This window comes from Otolemur garnettii, unplaced genomic scaffold, assembly GCF_000181295.1.
Source record: "Otolemur garnettii isolate 467f Iridium unplaced genomic scaffold, OtoGar3 scaffold00008, whole genome shotgun sequence".
NCBI classification, from domain to species: domain Eukaryota; kingdom Metazoa; phylum Chordata; class Mammalia; order Primates; family Galagidae; genus Otolemur; species Otolemur garnettii.
Window position 1 is genome coordinate 17,185,103 of NW_003852403.1, and position 19,379 is coordinate 17,204,481.

Here is a 19,379-nt window from a genome sequence, read left to right on the forward strand (position 1 = left end):
AAAAAAAAAAAAAAAAAGAGAAGTCCCCACTTGCCCATGGTCTCTACCACCTCCCTCAGATGTCCAGTATCCAGGTGTGACTGGCTGTTTTTGAGCTCTTTATTCTCCTACATGTGCCATTTGTTTTTCCTATGACAGTACTGCACTGTCATATTATTTCTATTAAACATTTTAATTTTTTTTCCTTCTTTTTTTGAGACAGGGCCTTGCTCCATCACACAGGCTAGAGTACAGTGGTGCAGTCACAGCTCGCTGCAGCCTGGAAATTCTAGGTTTACATGATTCTTCCACTTCAGTCTCCTGAGTAGGTAGGACTAGGAGTGGGCGCTACCAAGCCTGGCTGAGTTTTTGGTTTTTGTTTTTATTTTTTGTAGAGACAGCATCTTGTTATGTTGCTTAGGCTGGTCATGAACTCCCACCCTTAAACAATCCTTCCACCTCAGCATTCGAAAGTTCTGGGAATACAGGTACGAGCCACAGTGCCTGGCAAAACATTTTAATCTTTTTTTTTTTTTTTAGAGACAGAGTCTCACTTCATTGCCCTCGGTAGTGCCGTGGCGTCACAGCTCACAGCAACCTCCAACTCCTGGGCTTAGCCGATTCTCTTGCCTCAGCCTCTTAAGTAGCTGGGACTACAGGCACCATCAGAATGCCCAGCTATTTTTTTGTTGCAGTTAGGCCAGGGCCGGGTTCAAACCTGTCATCCTCCGTATGTGGGGCTGGCACCCTACCCACTGAGCCCCAGGTACCACCTCCCCTCCTTTTTTTTAAGAGACAGACTCTTACTCTGTTGCTCTGGGTAGAGTGCGGTGGTGTCACAGCTCATAGCAACCTCCAGCTCTTAGGCTTAGGCGATTCTCTTGCCTCAGCCTCCTGAGTAGTTGGGACTACAGGCACCCGCCACAACACCTGGCTATTTTTTGTTGCAGTTTGGCCGGTGTCGGGTTTGAACCCACCACCCTCGGTATATGGGGCCTGCGCCCTACTCACTGAGCCATAGGCACTGCCCCCTCCCCCCTTTTTTAATGGCACAAAGACAGCTCCTGTCATTGAATCATCATCACCAAACATATGGATGTGCTTACAGATCATCATCAAAGACTTAGGGAAATGTTCTCAGACTATTGAACTGGAAGATACTTTCTAGGAACCAGAAACATTTAAGTGTCAGCTTTCAAGGACTTTGTGGGCCCTCAAGCATACTCTGCAAAGTAGACAGAACAAATTGAATCTGTTCTGCAGTCCTGCATCATTCACAGGATGAAACAGTGTTCTTGACCCTGCTGGGGGCAGTGACTGTGGTCACTGTTTTCTGATGCTACCAGATGTGTCTGGGGTAGGGTCAGAGTAGCCACTGTCAGGGATGCGTGGTCTATGACTTTGTGTAACAGCCAGTTGAGGTTATCACAATACCTTTGGGCCAGGCTATTTTAAGTTACAATAGACAGTTTGTGAATTTCATCAACCAACTGCAGGCTCTCTAGCTAAAATCATGATTTCAGCATAAAAGAAAAGAAGACGTAAGTTAAAAGTGAACACCTGTTCTTCTAAAATTGCTCTACTGCAGGTACAAGCCCTAGAGAGTTGGCAGATGGTTTTGTGTTTCTAAGCCTGACCTTAGTAGCCCTTCATCAATCTTGAGCTGATTGATTCTCAAGAAAGAGGAGACTCCGGCTTCCCAGGGTACCCAAGACACCTCTGATTTAGTTACTACCTGAAGACCAATTAATTAGCCCACACTGATTCTTTTCAGTTTTTCTAACAAAGCTCAGAAACACTGGGCACAGCCTGGCTGGAGCAGCTTTTTACTAGCTCATTAATTACTGTCATCCCAGATGTAGATACTCTTAAAGGATAAAGGGAAAAAGTATCATTCTGCACCAGGGAAGCTGGGTGATCTCTGAGGCCTTCAGCTATCCTGTGGTATGATTCCTATAGCCAAAGGGCTCTCCATACTTAAAAACTGCCACCTCCAAGACTGGAACTCCACCTGCTTCTCCCATTGCATCTTTACTCATGACTGCCAAGAGGAGCTTAGTAATCTTTTTCTTTCTTTCTTTCTTTTTTTCTTTTTTTTGAGACAGAGTCTCACTTTGTTGCCCTTGTTAGAGTGCCGTAGCATCATGGCTTACAGCAACCTCAAACTCTTAGGCTCAAGTGATTCTCTTGCCTCAGCCTCCCAAGTAGCTGGGACTACAGGCACCTACCACAATGCCTGGCTATTTTTTGTTACAGTTGTCATTGTTCTTTTCCCTGGCCCGGGCTGGGTTCAAACCCCCCAACTTTGGTGTATGTGGCTGGCTCCATAACCACTGTGCTACAGGTGCTGAGCCCAGTATCTCTACTTTTAAAGATTAGCTTCTCTGGCCTGGTGAGGTGGCTCACACCTATAATCCCAGCACTCTGGAAGGTCCAGGTGGGTGGATCGCTTGAGCTCACAAGTTCAAGGCTAGTTTGAGCAAGAGCAAGACCCTGTCTTTCAAAAAAAAAAAAAATTATCTGGGTGTTGTGGCAGGCGCCTGTAGTCCCAACTACTTGGGAGGCTGAGGCAAGAGGATCACTTGAGTCTAGGAGTTTGAGGCTGCTGTGATCCATGGTATTCTACTGAGGGCAAGAAATTAAGACTCTGTCTCAAAAAAATAAAGATAAAAAAAGTAAAATTTAGCTTCTCTATAACTCTTTTCCATTAAGAGGCTATCCAAAGTTGACTTTTGCTATTAAGAAATCTTTCCCCATGATAGTTGCTATTTTTTAGTAGTGCATGCAATATTTTTTTTTTATTGTGGAAAATTCCAAACTTACACAAAAAGCAAAGTAAATTCTGTACTTACATCCCTTCCCTTCCCCATGTACCTGTCATGGTTTCAACATTTACCAACTCATGCCTAGTTTTGTTTCATGCATGCCCTTATGTTTGGGTTCACCCTGCAACTCTATTTCCTCAGCTAACATGCACAGAGAGAGGTGACCTGCGTGTGGTAGACTCCTGCTGGCCTGTCTTCCACTCCACTCATGAGGTTGGAGGCTTGAGAACACCTCCAGTGTCACATTCTATTATATTTGATGGGGGAAACTCTAGGCTTCCTGGTGGCAGGCAGGACAAAAGGACAGCTGTGCTGGGCTGCCCACAAATTAGGGCATCTTACGAGGCTGTCCTCAAATTCTCAATTAAGTTTTAGGAGAGCTTTAATTACGCCACCAACAGTCCTCACTTGAACAATCACAGGCTCTCTGGCTAGGAGGAAAAAGAGTGATTGACTGGATTTGCATAACCATTTACCCTAATTAGAATGTCAAAAGTTGGTGGCAAAGAGGCCTCGTTGTGCTGTGACTTAGGATCATTTTAATTTAGTCCAATTTCCCATTAATAACTGTCTTCTTCTTTGCACCTCCTGTCCTCTTTCCTTCTAAATGATTTGTAGCAAAACCCAAACTGAAACGATTTACTAACTGGCTTGCTAGGCTGGACTGAAAAAGTCTTTTGCAGTTTCTTTCTTTCATCAGAATCATGATTTTACTTTCCATCTAAACTCAGATTTGCATGGATATTTAGACTTAGCACTGGTGATTTAGGCAGACACTCGGTTTTGGATTTGGAAACCTATCTTTGCATGTGTGTGCTTGTGTGTGTTGAACTGGGTAGTATCATCTTCAGGTTGTCTTACGAGAAAAGTTAGTCACTTTTACTCTAATGTTTGAACATAAGGATTAGTGTGCAATAATAATGATGGTAAGACATATTCATAATAGATACTATTATTTTAAATAATCTGTAAAGCTTTCATGACAGATGTTTGGACCAGAAGATTTGAAAGTACAAAGGGGGCTGAGAACAAGCAGAACTCCAGGTCTCAGGAAAAGAACCCTCCTGACCCATTAGAGGCTGTTTAAAGCACGCATGGGTGACTTCTGGGTCTGGCTGGTGAGCTACTTACCCAGGTCCTAGTTAAATCAGGCATCCTCTGTTTTTCCCGCCCTCATTCCCTTTTAGCATCAGGAGGCCAGCTATTTAATTAGTTGGGGGTGGGAGCATGTGTAATCCCCTGGGGGTGGCTTCAGGTCTGGGGTTAGAGAAGAGGGTGAATCCAACACCGGGTGTGGCAGGCTTCTCCCCTGCGACATATGGGTAACCCACTACGCCTTGCTGCCCAGGTTCCAGCAGCAAGCTTTAGTGGAGAGGCCTTCCCTGCTGGGAACACACCCTGCAAAGGCAAGGGCCGGCAGCGTCACTACTAGAGGTCAAGGCAGTTCTTTGACCAAACAGCATCTGGTGCACTGTGCCAATTGGAAATCAATGGCCCTCCCTGGGTGGGTTTAATTTTATGGTTATTTGCACAAACTTACAGCCCCTAATGGGCAGAGCAGAGCCCAGAGCATCCTCCCAGGATTGTTCCAACGAAATCTGATGGCTTTGCAGCACATCGATAAGCTGAAGGGTCTGTTTACTAAAAGAGGCTAGTGGTGGAGTGCGGCTGTCATGCTAAGATAGACTAATGGTGACATTAGCCATTATTTTTCCAGTCCTGGAGTGTGACCATCGGTACAATATGGGTAAGCCCTAAATGCCTTATCACACTGTCTGTAGCCGGAGGGAGATGTGTAATTTTCCTCTGCATGTAGCAATCATAGATCATTATGTTCAATGTGTCAACTCCATGTTAAGTAAGCCCGTTTTTCTTTACCTAACATTTTTAATAAGATTTTATAGCAGATACATAAGGTTCGTTCGTTCTTTCTTTCTCTTTTCTTTTGTCTTTCCTTCTGTCTCTCTCTCTTTCCTTCCTTCCTTCCTTTCTTCCTTCCTTCTTTCCTTCTGTCTTTCTTTCCTTCTTTCCTCTCTCTCTCTCAGACAAAGTCTCACTCTGTTACCCTGGATAGTGCCATGGCATCATAGGGTCACAGCAACCTCAAGTCTTAGGTTCAAGACAGAACCTCAAGCTGTTGCCTTGGGTAGAATACTGTGGCATCACAACTCACAGCAACCTCCAACTCCTGAGCTCAAGCAATTCTCTGGCCTCTGCCTTGAAAGTAGCAGAAATTACAGGTGCCCACCATAATGCCTGGCTAGTTTTTGGTTGTGGCTGTCGTTGTTTAGCAGGCCCAGGCTGGATTTGAACCCTCTAGCTCAGGTATATGTGGCTGGCGCCTTAGCCGCTTGAGCCACAGGTACCAGGCCTAGAACCATTCTTATAGCAGAGGCTGGCTGCTCACAGACAGGTCTATACCACCAGGCCATGGGCAATCAACTGTGGAGTAGGCCAGATTTTGAATCTGACTTTGCCATCCATGCCTTTCTCTGTCTTGGCACTTCCTCCTTTCCTGGTTCCTATGTATGCAGCCTGATTCTGGGGTTACGATTCCCCAGAACATTTGAGGAAACGGCAGAAAACAGGAAGCTCATGCTTGCCTTTCAATTGCCCATGTTCCTGGAATCAGGTTAAAAGACCCTCACGTAGAGGAAAGGAGCATCCTTTCCCTGAAGACCCAGGGAAGAACAAACAGGCCTTGCTCAATTCCCCCCTAGTTTATCCTTTGTGGAGTCATACTTCTCCACAACTATCCATTTTTTCATCAAACCTATCATAAAGAAATACACAAGTTTACCTATTTCTTCAGGTCTTCATTTCATTGTGAGAGTTCCCACATTACATAAAACTTACATTAAATTAATGTGTGTGCTTTTCTTTTGTTAATCTATTTTTTTGTAATAGAGGCTTTGACCATGAGCCTAGGATGGAGAAGGAAGAAAAGGATTTTCCTTTTACCCTGCCAGCTGAGCTGTGGGACTCTGACTACCCTCCTTGCCAACCAATTCCAGCCTTCCAAGTTCTCCCAGCCCCAGCATGCTTCTCCGGCACATGCACCTCATCCTAGGCCCCACCCATATGTGAATTTGCATGCTCTCAAGTAACTTGGAAAGGGAAATCTTTAGGGTTCAAAAGAGTGACTAGAAGGTAGAGAAAAAGGGGGTTAGTTCTTTAATTTAAGGGCTAGGTGTGGTGGCTCGTACCTGTAATCCCAGTACTTTGGGAGGTCGAGGTGGGAGGATTGCTTGAGGCCAGGAGTTTAAGACTAGCCTGAGCAACATACTGAAACCTTATCTCTACAAAATATAAGAAAAATTAGCTGGGCATGCTGGCATGCACCTATTGTCCTGGCTATTTAAGAGACTAAGTGGAAGGATCACTTGAGCCCAGGAGTTCAAGGCTGCGGTGAGTAATGATTGTGCCACTATGTTCCTGCCTGGATGACAGAGACCATGTCTCTGAAAAAATGATTTAAAAATTTTTTGAGAGGCTTGGTGCCTGTAGCTCAGCGGTTAGGATGCCGGCCACATACACCAGGGCTGACGGGTTTGAACCCTGCCAGAGCCTGCTAAACAACAACTACAACAACAAAAATAGCTGGGCATTGTGGTAGGCACCTGTAGTTCCAGCTATTTGAGAGGCTGAGGCAAGAGAATTGCTTAAGCCCAAGAGTTAGAGGTTGCTGTGAGCTGTGATGCCATAGCACTCTACCCAGGGTGACATAGTGAGACTATGTCTGTACTGAACATATATACACTTTTTCTTTTCTTTTCTTTTTTTGAAAAGAGTCTCACTTTGTTCCCCTGAGTAGAGGGCACTTGTGTCTTAGCTTAGCAAACTCAAACTCTAGCAATCCCCTTGCCTCAACCTCCCGAGTAGCTGGGACTCTAGGTGCTTATCACTATGCCTGGAAAGGTTTTCTATTTTTAGTAGACAGTGTCTCATTCTTGCTCAGGCATAGACTTTTTCCTTGTCATTATTCCCTAAACAAAATAATACGACAAATATTTACACAGTATTTACATTGTGTTAGCCTTGATAAGCAATCTAGAGATGATTTAAAGTATATGGAAGGATGTATATGGTTTATATGCAAATACTCATCATTCTATATCAGGATGTGAGCATTCATGGATTTTGGTATCCTTGGGCGGTCCTGGAACCAGTCCCCCAAGGAAACCAAAGGATACTGTATAGCTTTGTCTAAGCCAGAATTTTCTTTTCTTTGTTGAGGAGCAATAGTTTCAGGATACACTTTGGGAAGCTCACCTTAGAGAACCAACAAACTGATTTGGATAGAGTGAGGGAAAAATGAGATTGGGGTTCCAGCCAACACTCTGAATTCCCCTGACCCACATGAGTCTAGGGACATTTGCACGATCTAACTGGTAAGAGGCTGTTATAATGGACTTCTGCAGAAAACTCATGTTCTGGGGTGTTTCTTGGTAGTCATCCTAGATGACTTGCATCCATGCCACCAATGTTACCTAAAACCCAACTCAGTGTTCATCAGTTACTAGAAAAATACACTTGCTAAGGTGAATCAAGTGACCTAGAATGACAAATTATTTGGCAACCGGGCTTTAGCTGTTAGGGAAAAGGACAGATGTGTTGAAAGGGAAGGCTGTGAGTGGCACTTGTCGCCGGATCACTGCAGTCGGCAGGGATGTCATGACGGAGTGTGGGGTGCTCAGTTGCCTGGCCCATCCACTGAAGCCTGAAGAGCAGGCAGTCAGAGGGAGGTGGATCTGCGATCAATGGCAGCCTAGGGTTGGAGGAGCTGGCTCAGTGGTGGAATTGATTGGCCTGTGAGGAGGAGTACTGCAAACTTAGGCTCTCTTCTGGCATCAACTTTCAAGGATCTGGTTTTGTGTGTAGAGATACAGAGGCTCTAGATATGATGAAATGCAGAAATAATCAGGTGATGGGTCCTGGGGCTGGGGAGGAGTGTGCAGATGAAGCAGACCCCTGTCTTCTGCTGAGAAAAGAGCAAGGGTTCAGGTCTTGGGAGGAGAAGCTCACAGTGAATGAGGAACCCTACTAACCAGGCTGAGGGTCAGGACAGACTTGTAGGAACCTAAAAGAGGGAGGGCACATGGTGGAGGGCGTGTCTCAGGAGGGGACCAATAGGAAGACTGAAATCCACAAGTCTTCAGGAGCCTCTGCCTCACTCCAGGTACGTCAGACAATGCCTAGGGGAAAATAGGGCTCCAAGGGAACCTTGGATTTGGTTCACAGAAGGAGACTAATTCGGCCTGCAGATTGCCAGTTTTGGTGCCTACAGTTTAGCAGGACAAGGGTGGTCAGGCCCAGCTAGCCCACCCTAGTGGCTGCTTATATGTTTCAGCTTGTTTAATGATACCTGCTGTGTGCCAGGCACATTCTAGGCGTTGAGGGCACAGTGATGAACGAGGCTTTGTCCCTGCCTTCCAAGTTCTTCCAGGTGAGGGTGAGAGCCTCACAGAGCACGAGCTCTGTGCAGAAGGAGAGCTGGGTTCTATTCTGGTTGCTGTGTTGCTCAGTTTCCTTGGCTTTCTTGGCTAAACATGGGATCATAACTGTCTCCACAAAGGGTGTTGTGAGAACAGAAGCTAATACCTGGTAAGCATTCGGTGTTTCCTGAAGGTGTGACTTTTTGCTGGTGATGATAATTGTTTTTTTTAGCTTACAGTCAGCCCTAGTAATAACTTCAGTCAAACAAGCAGCAAATATGTATTTATTGAACACTTTACGGGACCCAGGTATCTAAAATTTGCCCTTCCTCTCAAAGAATTTATATTCTATTTGGAGAAGTAGGAAATAAATGTATAAGAAAATACCAACAATACCCGTTTTGAATATTGACAAGGGCAGAGATCTTTGCAGTTTGTTCAGCACTATCTCTTGGGCCTAAAACAGTCCCTGGCACATAGTAAGTATAATAAGTATTTGTGGAATAAATGAATGAATGAAAATCAGTTTGAAGCAATGAAATAAACTGACATATGATTGCCAGATGAATTGAAAAGCGTATATACTCATGGCTTGCAATTCTGGATTCCACCGAGAGACAGCCCAGGACTCTGGTGAGCAAGCAGCCATGTCTTTCTGGTCCCCCCCTGCGGAGGTTAATAGGAGGCTGGGGCATAACTAGAGTCAAAAACAATGAAGAGGAGGGGTGGGAACATGAACTCAGAATCGAAAGATCCCACTGCTTGGGCATTTAAAATAACTTGCTCAGCCAAGCTGCTGAAACTGCACAAGGAAACAAGAAAAGCAGAACTCACTAAAATAAACAGAAAACTGTTTCCCCTGAGGCAGGGAGCCGGCATCAGCGGCTGGCCTGGGCTGGCGAAACCTCTGGGCTTCTACTCTGAGCTGACTCAGGTACTGCCTGAAACCTGGATTGTAATGAGAGCCATCCTTTGGGGAAGGAAGCCACCTGCTCCCTGTGAAACAGTGAACGCCACAATTTCAGAGCAAAACCAAAAGCAGCAGGTCTATTGCCATTGTTTTTGGAGGACATGATTTTCCCCCGAAAAGGCCATTAGCAGGAGGATAAAGAGCTGTGTAGCTAGTGGAAGGATGCCGACCCCCCCCCCCCCCGTGCATGTGCGGTCCATCCATCTACCTGCCCCCTCCCTTCCTCTCTTCCTTTCCTTCTTTCTTTCAACAGTATTTCCTGAGCATCTATTGTTGGACACAATTCTAGGTGCTACAGATACAGCTACGGTACAGAGGAAGCCCCCGAGTCCCTGGAGTTTCCAAACAAACAACCAAGGAAATAAAACATCAGATAGGACAGGAGCTGAGTGACACACTGGGGCAGCCAGGAAAGACAGGGGAAACCACACTTGGGGCTGGGGGAGCAGCCAGTGAAGACGCCCCCACAGGAGGGGAGTCGGTCGGGGCAGAGGAGCCGCAGCCCTTAGGTGGTGGTGGTAAGAGGTGGTGTGTGAAAGGTGGGGCCGCCAGATGAAACCCTCTTTACCCTAGAGCATGGAAAGCTCCTTGTTCTGATTTCCTAATGGTACTTATTGTGTGATGCCTTGTACCAAGGATTCAACCTTTCTGATCACATACGCTTATCAGGAATAAAAAAGCATCAGTATATACTTACATGTAAATATATAGACACTAGAATCTCCATAGTTGACCACCCCCCTACCCTGACCACCTTCTTAAGTTGACCTAATTTTCATAGACTGGACAAGCCCCACATGTAGGTATCAGTACAGAAGGCCTAGTTCCTTTTGTTCACTAGTTTATTATATGTATTTATACTTCACCTATGTATTTATATTTTGTACATGCTAGGACAGAAAAAGATGAGGTAAAACAAATGTCAGTAAAATCTCTAATCTTCTCATATCTTAAAGAATTGTCTCGTGCACCTCTTGGGGAGTAAGACCCTGGTTCGCTGCTTGAGGGAGTTTTTTAATGCGTGTCAGATCCCCTCTATACAGTTGGATTGTGAATTCCAATAGGCCAGGGCTGTCTTATTCCTGATCTGGCACAGATCAGAATACATAAAATCTCTAATCCTGGTGGGCACATACATAGACAATGAAGTACTTATGTGAAGGGTCTCCACTGGGAGGCAGGGGGTAAGGTTCTGTGGCCTTACCGTGGCCAGGATGAAACACTGTTTGTTTCAGCCAATCAGGAAAGCAGGGTCGTTTTCTTTTCTGGTTGGGCATGGTGGCTCATACCTATAATCCTAGCATTCTGGGAGGCCGAGGCGGGATAATCTCTTAAGCATAGGAGTTCAAGACCAGCCTGAGCAAGAGCAAAATCCCATCTCTACTAAAAATAGAGAAATTAGCCAAGTGCTATGGTGGAGGCCAGTAGTCCTAGCTACTCGGGAGGCTGAAGCAAGGGGATCACTTGAGCCCAAGAGGTTGAGGTTGCTGTGAGCTATGATGACACCATGGCACTCTACCCTAGGTGACACAGTGAGGCCATGCCTTAAAAAAAAAAGAAGAAGAAGAAAGGAAAGCAGAGCCACAGAGTATGGTAGAAGAAGGGATTTATTATAAACATGAGGCTTTGTATAATTGAGGGAGGAGCTGGGGACGGAAGGACAGGAGAAGTTGTTGAAGGGTTGGAAAACAGTCACGAAGCAGCACTGGCCTGGGTGAACGAGGCAGAGCTCACGGGGGAGTCTGGAAGCCAGTCATGTCAGCTGCTGAAGTGAGACTGGGTAGGGAGGCTGGCATGGAAGGCCAGGTCCTGTGGCTACCACCTCCCTGAGTTTGCAGGAACCATCTGATCTGGAGCCACTGTTACTCAGGAGGGCCAGCAGTCCGGATACTGGACATGGAATGAGAGAGAACAAGGGCAAACTGGGATCCAGTGGCACTTCTGTGTCTGTTTCTTGTGGCTCCAACCTGCGATCATCTTCAGAGTATGATGGCTTTACTTCTGCCTCTCAGAGCTCATACATGTTCACCTAACTCGAATTGAATCAGAGAAGGGTATCCTGAGAAATGTAACTTAACTTATCCTCCATTTACCCTCGAGCAGCCCAGCATATCCTTAAGACCAATTCCCTTTGTCTGGGAGCTATACTCACTCCTGAAGCAGCAGATCTGTCTTTTCACACACCTCAGTACCAGGAAGGAAGGGCCCTGGATGGTGGATGCAAATATTTCAATCACTGGAAAAATATAGCATCCCAGGAAATTAATGCTTTTAAATATGTGTTTTTAGGAGGGACCTCACCTAATGTTCATGATGCAATGGTACATTTCAAAACAAATTAAGAAAAGAATATAGGCTCAGCGGCCAGGGCACCAGCCAAATATACTGGAGCTGGCGGGTTAGAATCCAGCCCAGGCCTACCAAACAACAATGACAACTACAACCAAAAAATACCTGGGTTGGTCGGCACCTGTGGTTCAAAGGAATAGGGCACTGGCTCCATATGCTGGACGTAATGGGTTCAAACCCAGCCCTGGCCAAAAACTGCATTAAAACAAAGGCTCAGTGCCTGTAGCTCAAGTGGCTAAGGCGCCAGCCACATACACCTGAGGTGGCGGGTTTGAATCTAGCCCAGGCCTGCCAAAAAACAATGACAGCTGCAACCAAAAAAATAGCCGGGCGTTGTGGCGGGTGCCTGTGGTCCCAGCTACTTGGGAGGCGGAGGCAGGAGACTTGCTTGAGCCCAGGAATTGGAGGTTGCTGTGAGCTGTGATGCCACAGCACTCTACCCAGGGGGATAGCTTGAGGCTCAGTCTCAAAAAACAAAAACAAAAACAAAAACCTGGGTCTTGCGGCAGGAGCCTATAGTCCCAGCTACTTGGGAGGCTGAGGCAAGAGAATTGCTTAAGCCCAAGAGTTTGAGGTTGCTGTGAGCTGTGACTCCATAGCACGCTACCCAGGGTGATGTGGTACGACACTGTCTCAAAAAAAAAAAAAAAGAAAGAAAGAAAGAAAAGAATATAATTGCGATGTATGTGTTAATCAGTTCAATAAGCATTTCACATTGTCTATCAAATCAGTACACTGAGCCCCATGAATGCAACAATATACACAGTTATGGTTTAATAAAAACAAAACAAAGTTTAAAAAATCAAAAAAATCAATCAACAAATATGTGTCTTCAACTGTAAACCAAACCACTAAATATGCTACCAGGAAAGTAGCATATTTCCCTGAGTAGTCTTTTGGCTTTTATCTGTGACATTTCAAACTCATATTAAAGGCAAAATAAATTCCTTTGAATTTTCTCTCCTTTCCCTGTCCCTGCTCACCCTATGCTATAAGCACTAAAGTACAAAAAAACAAGTAGAAGGAGGGAGTGGCTATGCTACACCTTGGATAAGCACAACAGGTCATTTTGTTTATTTAAAACAAGCACCTAGGCTGGCTTGGTGGCTCACGCTTATAACCCTAGCACTCTGGGAAGCCAAGATGGAAGGATCCCTTGCGCTCAGGAGTTTGAGACCAGCCTGAGCAAGAGTGAAACCCCATCTCTACTAAAAATAGAAAAAAATTAGTTGAGTGTTGTGGTGGGTTCCTGTAGTCACAGCTACTCAGGAGGCTGAGGCAGGAGGATTGCTTAGACCCAGGAGTTTGAGGTTTCTGTGAGCTAGGTTGAGACCATGGCACTCTATCCTGGACAACAGAGTGAGACTCTGTTACAAAAATAAAAACAAAAAACAAGCACTTGTGTTACATTTAATCATATTCTTTTTTTTTTTTTTTTTTTCTTGAAAGAGTTTCAAGATGTTGCCCTGGGTAGAGTGTTATGATATCATAGCTCACAGCAACCTCCAACTCTTGGGCTCAAGCGATTCTCTTGCCTCAGTTTTTCTATTTTTAGTAGAGACGGGAGTCTCACTTTGTTAGGGCTGGTCTCGAACTTGTGAGTGCAAGCAGTCCTCCCCTGCCTCGGTTTCCTAGAGTGCTAGGATTATAGGCGTGAATATTTAATTGTATTCTAGGTATAGATCTAAGTGCTTCATGAAAGGAAACTAATGTAATCCTATTCTATGAGATTGGTTCTACATGTTACTAACTCTCTATTACATATAAGGCAAAAGGCACAGAGAGGTTAAGTAAGGTGCTTAAGATCACACAGCTAGACTTCACGTTATGACTTCAACTGTAAATTTATGTGTACAATGTTTAAAATTCATTTAATTCTCAAACCATATAAACTGATGCTGAGTTTTCATTATCATTCAAAGAACTGTTAAGAATATGTAATAATATTGACTTTCATTTACAAGGTGACTCAGAGACCTGCTGGAGTCCTTTGCAGCTCACTACTGCCCTGTGACATAGGTGCTATGATTCCACCTTGCAGACAGAGAAAACAGGAGATGTGATTTGTGTAAAACCACACAGCTCAGCTAGTTGATGAGAGATTCTGGATTCAAAACTGATTCCAGGGCTGCACCTGTGGCTCAGGGAGTAGGGTGCTGGCCCCATATACCAGAGGTGGTAGGGTCAAACCCAGCCCTAGCCAAAAACTGCAAAAAAACAAAAAAAAAACTGATTCCAAATATATGTGTGTGTGTATATATATATATATATATATATGTATGTATTTTAAGCCCCCATGCCTGCAGGATTTTTTTTTTTTTGAGACAGAGCCTCAAGCTGTCCCCCTGGGTAGAGCGCCATGGCATCAAAGCTCACAGCAACCTCCAACTCCTGGGCTCAAGCGAGTCTCCTGCCTCCGCCTCCCAAGTAGCTGGGACCAAAGGCGCCCGCCATAACACCTGGCTATTTTTTGGTTGCAGCCATCATTGTTGTTTGGTGGGCCCTGGCTGGATTTGAACCCGCCACCTTAGGTGGATGTGGCTGGCGCCTTAGCCACTTGAGCCACAGGCGCCGAGCCATGCCTGCAGGATTTTAAGATCCACTAGCAAGAAAAGCGAAGGCAGAGTCCAAACCACACAAGTCAGTTTGGCTCTTGGTGGCTGGTAACTACAAGTGCCTACCTGGAATTCTCAAGCAGTGTCAAGTGACTGGGCTTGGGGAGTCACCTGGGGCCCTTCCATAAGCCTGTACTTTCTGCTAAGTGATCACTTGTGGGGTGTCTCCTTGTTATAGTTCTCCTGAGTTCCTTATTAGTCCCTTCTCAGTTTCTGCCCTGGACTGAGTTTTCCTGGACCTTTGAGAGGCAGGGTGCAGAGGTACAAGACTTGGCCTCTCTTTTCCTTTCTCTAAGCACGTAAATCCTTTCGTGGGCCTTCCTTCTGCCCCCACTCCCTGTGCTCTGTTGCCTAGGCTGGAGTCTAGTGATACTACCATAGTTCACTATAGTCTTGAACTCTGGGTCTCAAATAATCCTCCTGCTGTAGCCTCCTGAGTAGCTAGTATTATAGATATGCACCACCCTGCTCATCTAAATTTTCAAATTTTTTTATAGACACAGGGTCTTGCTAATGTTGACCAGGTTGTTCTTGAGCTAGTGAGCCCAAACAATCCTCCTGCCTCAGCCTTGTTGGGATTTTGGGCATGAGCCATCACCACACCTAGCCCTTTTGTGAGTTTTTCTACCCCTAGTAACTACATAGTACATAATAAAGCAACAGGAACTCCCAATGCCTTGCACTTTTGGTCTTCAATAAAATAAAAGTATGCCAGTTGTGGTGGCTCACGCCTGTAATCCTAGCACTCTGGGAGGCTGAGGCAGGTGGATTGCTTGAGCCCAGGAGTTGGAGGTTGCTGTGAGCTGTGATGCCTCGGCATTCTACCCAGGGTGACAGCTTGAGGCTCTGTCTTAAAAAAAAAGAAGAGTTTGAGACCAGCCTAAGCAAGAAACTCCATCTCTACTAAAAATAAAAAAACTAGCCAGCCATCATGATGAGTACCTATAGTCCCAGCTACTCAGGAGGCTAAGGCAAGAGGATATCTTGAGTTCAAGAGTTGAAGTTGCGGTGAGCGATGATGATGCCATAGCACTGTACCCAGGGCAACAGAGTGAGACTCTGTCTTAAAAATAATAATAAATAAATAAAATAAAAGAGGACTTCAATTTTATTGTTCTTTTGTCTTTTTCTGGCTTTTGTCTTAGTCATTTAGGGACCCATGGTCCTCTTACTACAACACTCTCCATAAGGAAACCCCAGTCTTCAGTTCCTTATTTTTTCTGTAAATTTCAGAATATTTTTTGCTAAGTGTTTTCCTTCCTATCTTTTAATTGTGAATTTTTTTTAGCCATGTTGTCATAGCTCACAGCAACCTCCAGAATCACCCAAGTGATCCTCTTGCCTCAGTTTTTTCTATTTTTTTTTTTTTTTTTTTAGAGATGAGGTCTTGCTCTGGCTCAGGTTGGTCTTGAACTCTTGAACTCAGGCAATCCAACTGCTTCGGCCTCCCAGAGTGCTAGGATTATAGGCGTGAGCCACCTTGCCCGGCCCTTAATTGTGTATTCTTTTGAGAACTTCCATTTAAAAAATTAAGTAGGGTTTTGGATAATATTGTTTACACTTGAACCTGTTCTATGTACACATTTTATGTAATAATTTCAAACCATTGATCTTTTACCTGTAAAGAGTATTTTTCCTATTTTTCTACTCCTGATACATGTGTAGTAAGCTCCTTCTTCCCTGGCCCTATCCTGACTCCTGCCATCTCTGTATCTCCACCTGCTAGTTTTGATTTTTGACTGACCACCAAGTATACAGTAATTGCCAATTCAACTGATAGGATTATGCTGTCAATATAGAAATACCATGCAAGTCTGACACTGTCTTTTATGCACAAAATTTCTTCTAATTCTACAGAAGTGACTTGTTTGACTGGGAAGTCACTGGTAGATCTCTGCTGCTCCCTTAAAATGAGGGGCTTGTATTAAACGATCTCATAATTTTAAAGCCTCTCAAAGGATGCAGGAGATTTGATTTATTATCTTAATGCTATCAAGAAATTGCTCAGTGCCTTTGAGCAATGTGTAATCTCTGGATCTCAGTCTTCTCTATAAAATAAATGAAAGGTACTATAGCAGGTCTGAAAAAGCGTCCAAGGGCACTTTGTTAATAGACTTTGTTAGGAAAAGGGGATTCTGTATTCAAGAAGGTCTAGGAAATGCTGGAGTTGATAAGTTTCTTTAATTCAAGACTTCGCAGAAACTTTACTGTGTCAATTTTCCTTCATGACTTTCCAAGTGGGAAATAACAGATGTTTCCCAGTCTTACTTGACAATGAAACCCTTTTCGCCAGAAGCATCTTTATAGACTAATACTGTCTTACTATGTGCCCTCTAAGGAGCATGTACTGCAGCAATACTCTCTATTTTTGAATTGATTTCATGTCATAGGTATCTGCTAGTTTTAAGTTCTAATATAACTGTGTTTTTCATGTAGTTACTGTTTCCTTTTCCTCATCAAGTTATGCTTTTGATGCTTTTGGTATATAAGCTATATTCTCATCAGTCCTGGGTATGTGGCTTGCAAAACCATACATCTCATTAGTACTTTGTACAAGTGTCCAGAACAAGTGCACAGTCTGTTTGGCAGAGAAACATTGCAACACAAAGGGAGCTCTTTAGGGGAAAGAGATGAGACAAATGAACACATCCAACACTCCCCTCAGCATTAATAGGGCATATTTTCATGAAAACTCAAAAACCATTGACATTTTGATGACTAAATAACAGTCTTTCCTGTAACAGGACTGCTGTTCCCGACCAAGACTATTAGAACTCAGAGAAACAAACCTGAGTGGCTCCATGTAAAAGTCTGTATTCAACATCTGTCATGCTGGAGATCATTAATGTTCAATTGCTTCCCATTGTCTTCATGTTATTCAACTTCATTTCATTGTCATTGCTTCAGCTGGGGATTAATCAATTATTTATGGGAAGACAGGACTTGGAGTCAGAGCCGTCACAATGGGGTTACAGTCTGAATCATTGGTGGGGAAGCAAGTCATGGTTAAAAGACTCCTGATTTGTGAGGGTTTGTTGATAACTTAGTTAAACAGACATATTTGAGAATAATGCTGACATGTCATATTTCACAAGGAGGAGGAATATACTTGGTCTTCCTGAAGAATCCAGAAATGAGTCTGCATTGAATCTATTTGGAGCTGGTTTCCTTGTCCTTTGATTTCTCTTAAGAGCAAGAAACAAGTTGAGATAAGAGAATCAAATTAACGGTTTCTCTGTATAAATCAGGTCATTATTATCGATAATGGAAATCATGCTTCCTTATTGTTCCTGAGGGCAGTTGACACACTGAAAAAACCAAGTAGTATGAAGTATTTTCAGCTTTATGAGGTAGGGCTAAAATCCTCAACCAGGAATTCGTTTTAAAAACTGCACAAATTACTTAGATGTTTTTATTCTGCACACATATGTGCATTATAATTAGTTTTATTAGATCTAAATGTCTAATCTCAGTGATTAGTTATCATCTTTGTGTATGTCCCACAAACATTTATGAACCTGTGTCAGGGGAAATGAAGAATAAATACTGAATAAATTTGCCTGAGTATCTAAATTCATGCAATCCAATTACATAATTAGAATAACATAAAGTTATATATATATGTTAATATATTTTTGTATGTTATTGCACAGAAAACAGCCAGATCTACAACAATATTAGAACCTGCTAATTTGTCCCAATTTACTTAGTAGCTAAAATGAAAACACCATTATATTAGTTTAGCATTATGCAAAGTTGTCACACCTCTCGACGAAGCTACATCTTCCTTATACTAAACTTCTGGTATGTCCCATAATCCAAAACCAACCTCTTCACACGAATTATTTCTAATAATTAAAAAACTTCCATTAGGTTTTTGATATATAAGCTGTCTGCTGATATGGGAAAAGATAGGCCAAGCTTTTCCCCCTACCCCCACCTTGTTATTCTTTTAGGGACAGCCAGGCCACTCCAGATGGTGTGTTAGTTAGTGCTGGACATAGCTTTGGAGAAACTTCAACAGACTAAGGCTGTAATGTCAGGATTTTGCTGTGCGTCGCCCCCTCCCCCCCGCAGTTCCCAGGGTAGGAAGGTGCTGAGATAGAAGCCGAGGGACGCCCGCCCACCTGCCACCACCTGTTCCCTCCTTCAGCCCTTTGCTATAAATTCTCCTCCGTGAAAAGATTCATCCAGCACTCTCCGACGGCTACTGCGCTAAAAGCGCTCTTTCCCTGTCTGAGCTTCGGGGACGATTTCATCTTCCTGGAAAGGAGCCTCGGGCTTTCCCAGAGGACTTGAGAGGCCTTCCCCGAACCAGCCACGCCAAACTCTCTTGCAGGAAGCTTGCTTTCTCTTTTTCAACTTCACCTTGAGAAAATGACTGTCTCTTGAGCGTCTCAATTTTCCCCTAAACTTGGGCAAGTGAAGAGACATCAACCTAGTTATCCAGCAGGACAGAAGGCCGAGTCCCACACTCCCCTCCTGTAAACTGTTTGACTGCACGTGAGTCGCTCTGTTTATGACTTATTTGCTAAGAAGAGCCACTGGGAAGCGGCTGGCCAGACAAGTCCACGCGGGTGCTGAGCGGGCGGGCGACCTCGGCGCCTCGCTGCTTCAGGCCGGACATGAAGTCCTGCAAGCCCAGCGGCCCGCCGGCAGGAGCGCGCGCCGCGCCGCAGTGCGCGGGAGGCGCGGAGTGCGCGGGCTCGTGCGCCGGCGCCGGGCGACTGGAGAGCGCGGCGCGCAGGCGCCTGGCGGCCAACGCGCGCGAGCGCCGCCGCATGCAGGGGCTCAACACCGCGTTCGACCGCCTGCGCAGGGTGGTGCCCCAGTGGGGCCAGGATAAAAAACTGTCCAAGTACGAGACCCTGCAGATGGCGCTGAGTTACATCATGGCTCTGACCCGCATCCTGGCCGAGGCCGAGCGCTTCGGCTCGGAGCGGGACTGGGTCAGTCTGCACTGCGAGCACTTCGGCCGCGACCACTACCTCCCCTTCGCGGGCGCGAAGCTGCCGGGCGAGAGCGAGCCCTACGGCCAGAGGCTCTTCGGCTTCCAGCCCGAGCCCTTCCAGATGGCCAGTTAGGACGCTGAGACGCCCGGGGGTCGCAGCCGCAGGCACTTGCGGTGACCTACAGTTGTAAGGATGCTTTCTTCCAATAGAATTATATTAAACTTTCAGGGTCCCAACATCAGACCTATGGACGC

The 19,379-nt window shown here is 44.9% G+C and overlaps 1 protein-coding gene across 1 annotated transcript; it reads left to right on the forward strand.

Moving 5' to 3' along the window:
* Positions 1–18,396: 18,396 nt before the first annotated feature.
* ATOH7 (atonal bHLH transcription factor 7) lies at positions 18,397–19,257 on the forward strand. Its single transcript, XM_003783616.2, has one exon. The coding sequence runs from the start codon at positions 18,799–18,801 to the stop codon at positions 19,255–19,257; it is 459 nt and encodes a 152-aa protein (XP_003783664.1). The 5' UTR covers positions 18,397–18,798.
* The last annotated feature ends 122 nt before the right edge of the window (positions 19,258–19,379 follow it).

What these genes read in the sequence shown, in the direction of transcription:
- ATOH7 (XM_003783616.2), top strand. Translation starts at nt 18,799, where the DNA reads ATGAAGTCCTGCAAGCCCAGCGGCCCGCCGGCAGGAGCGCGCGCCGCG.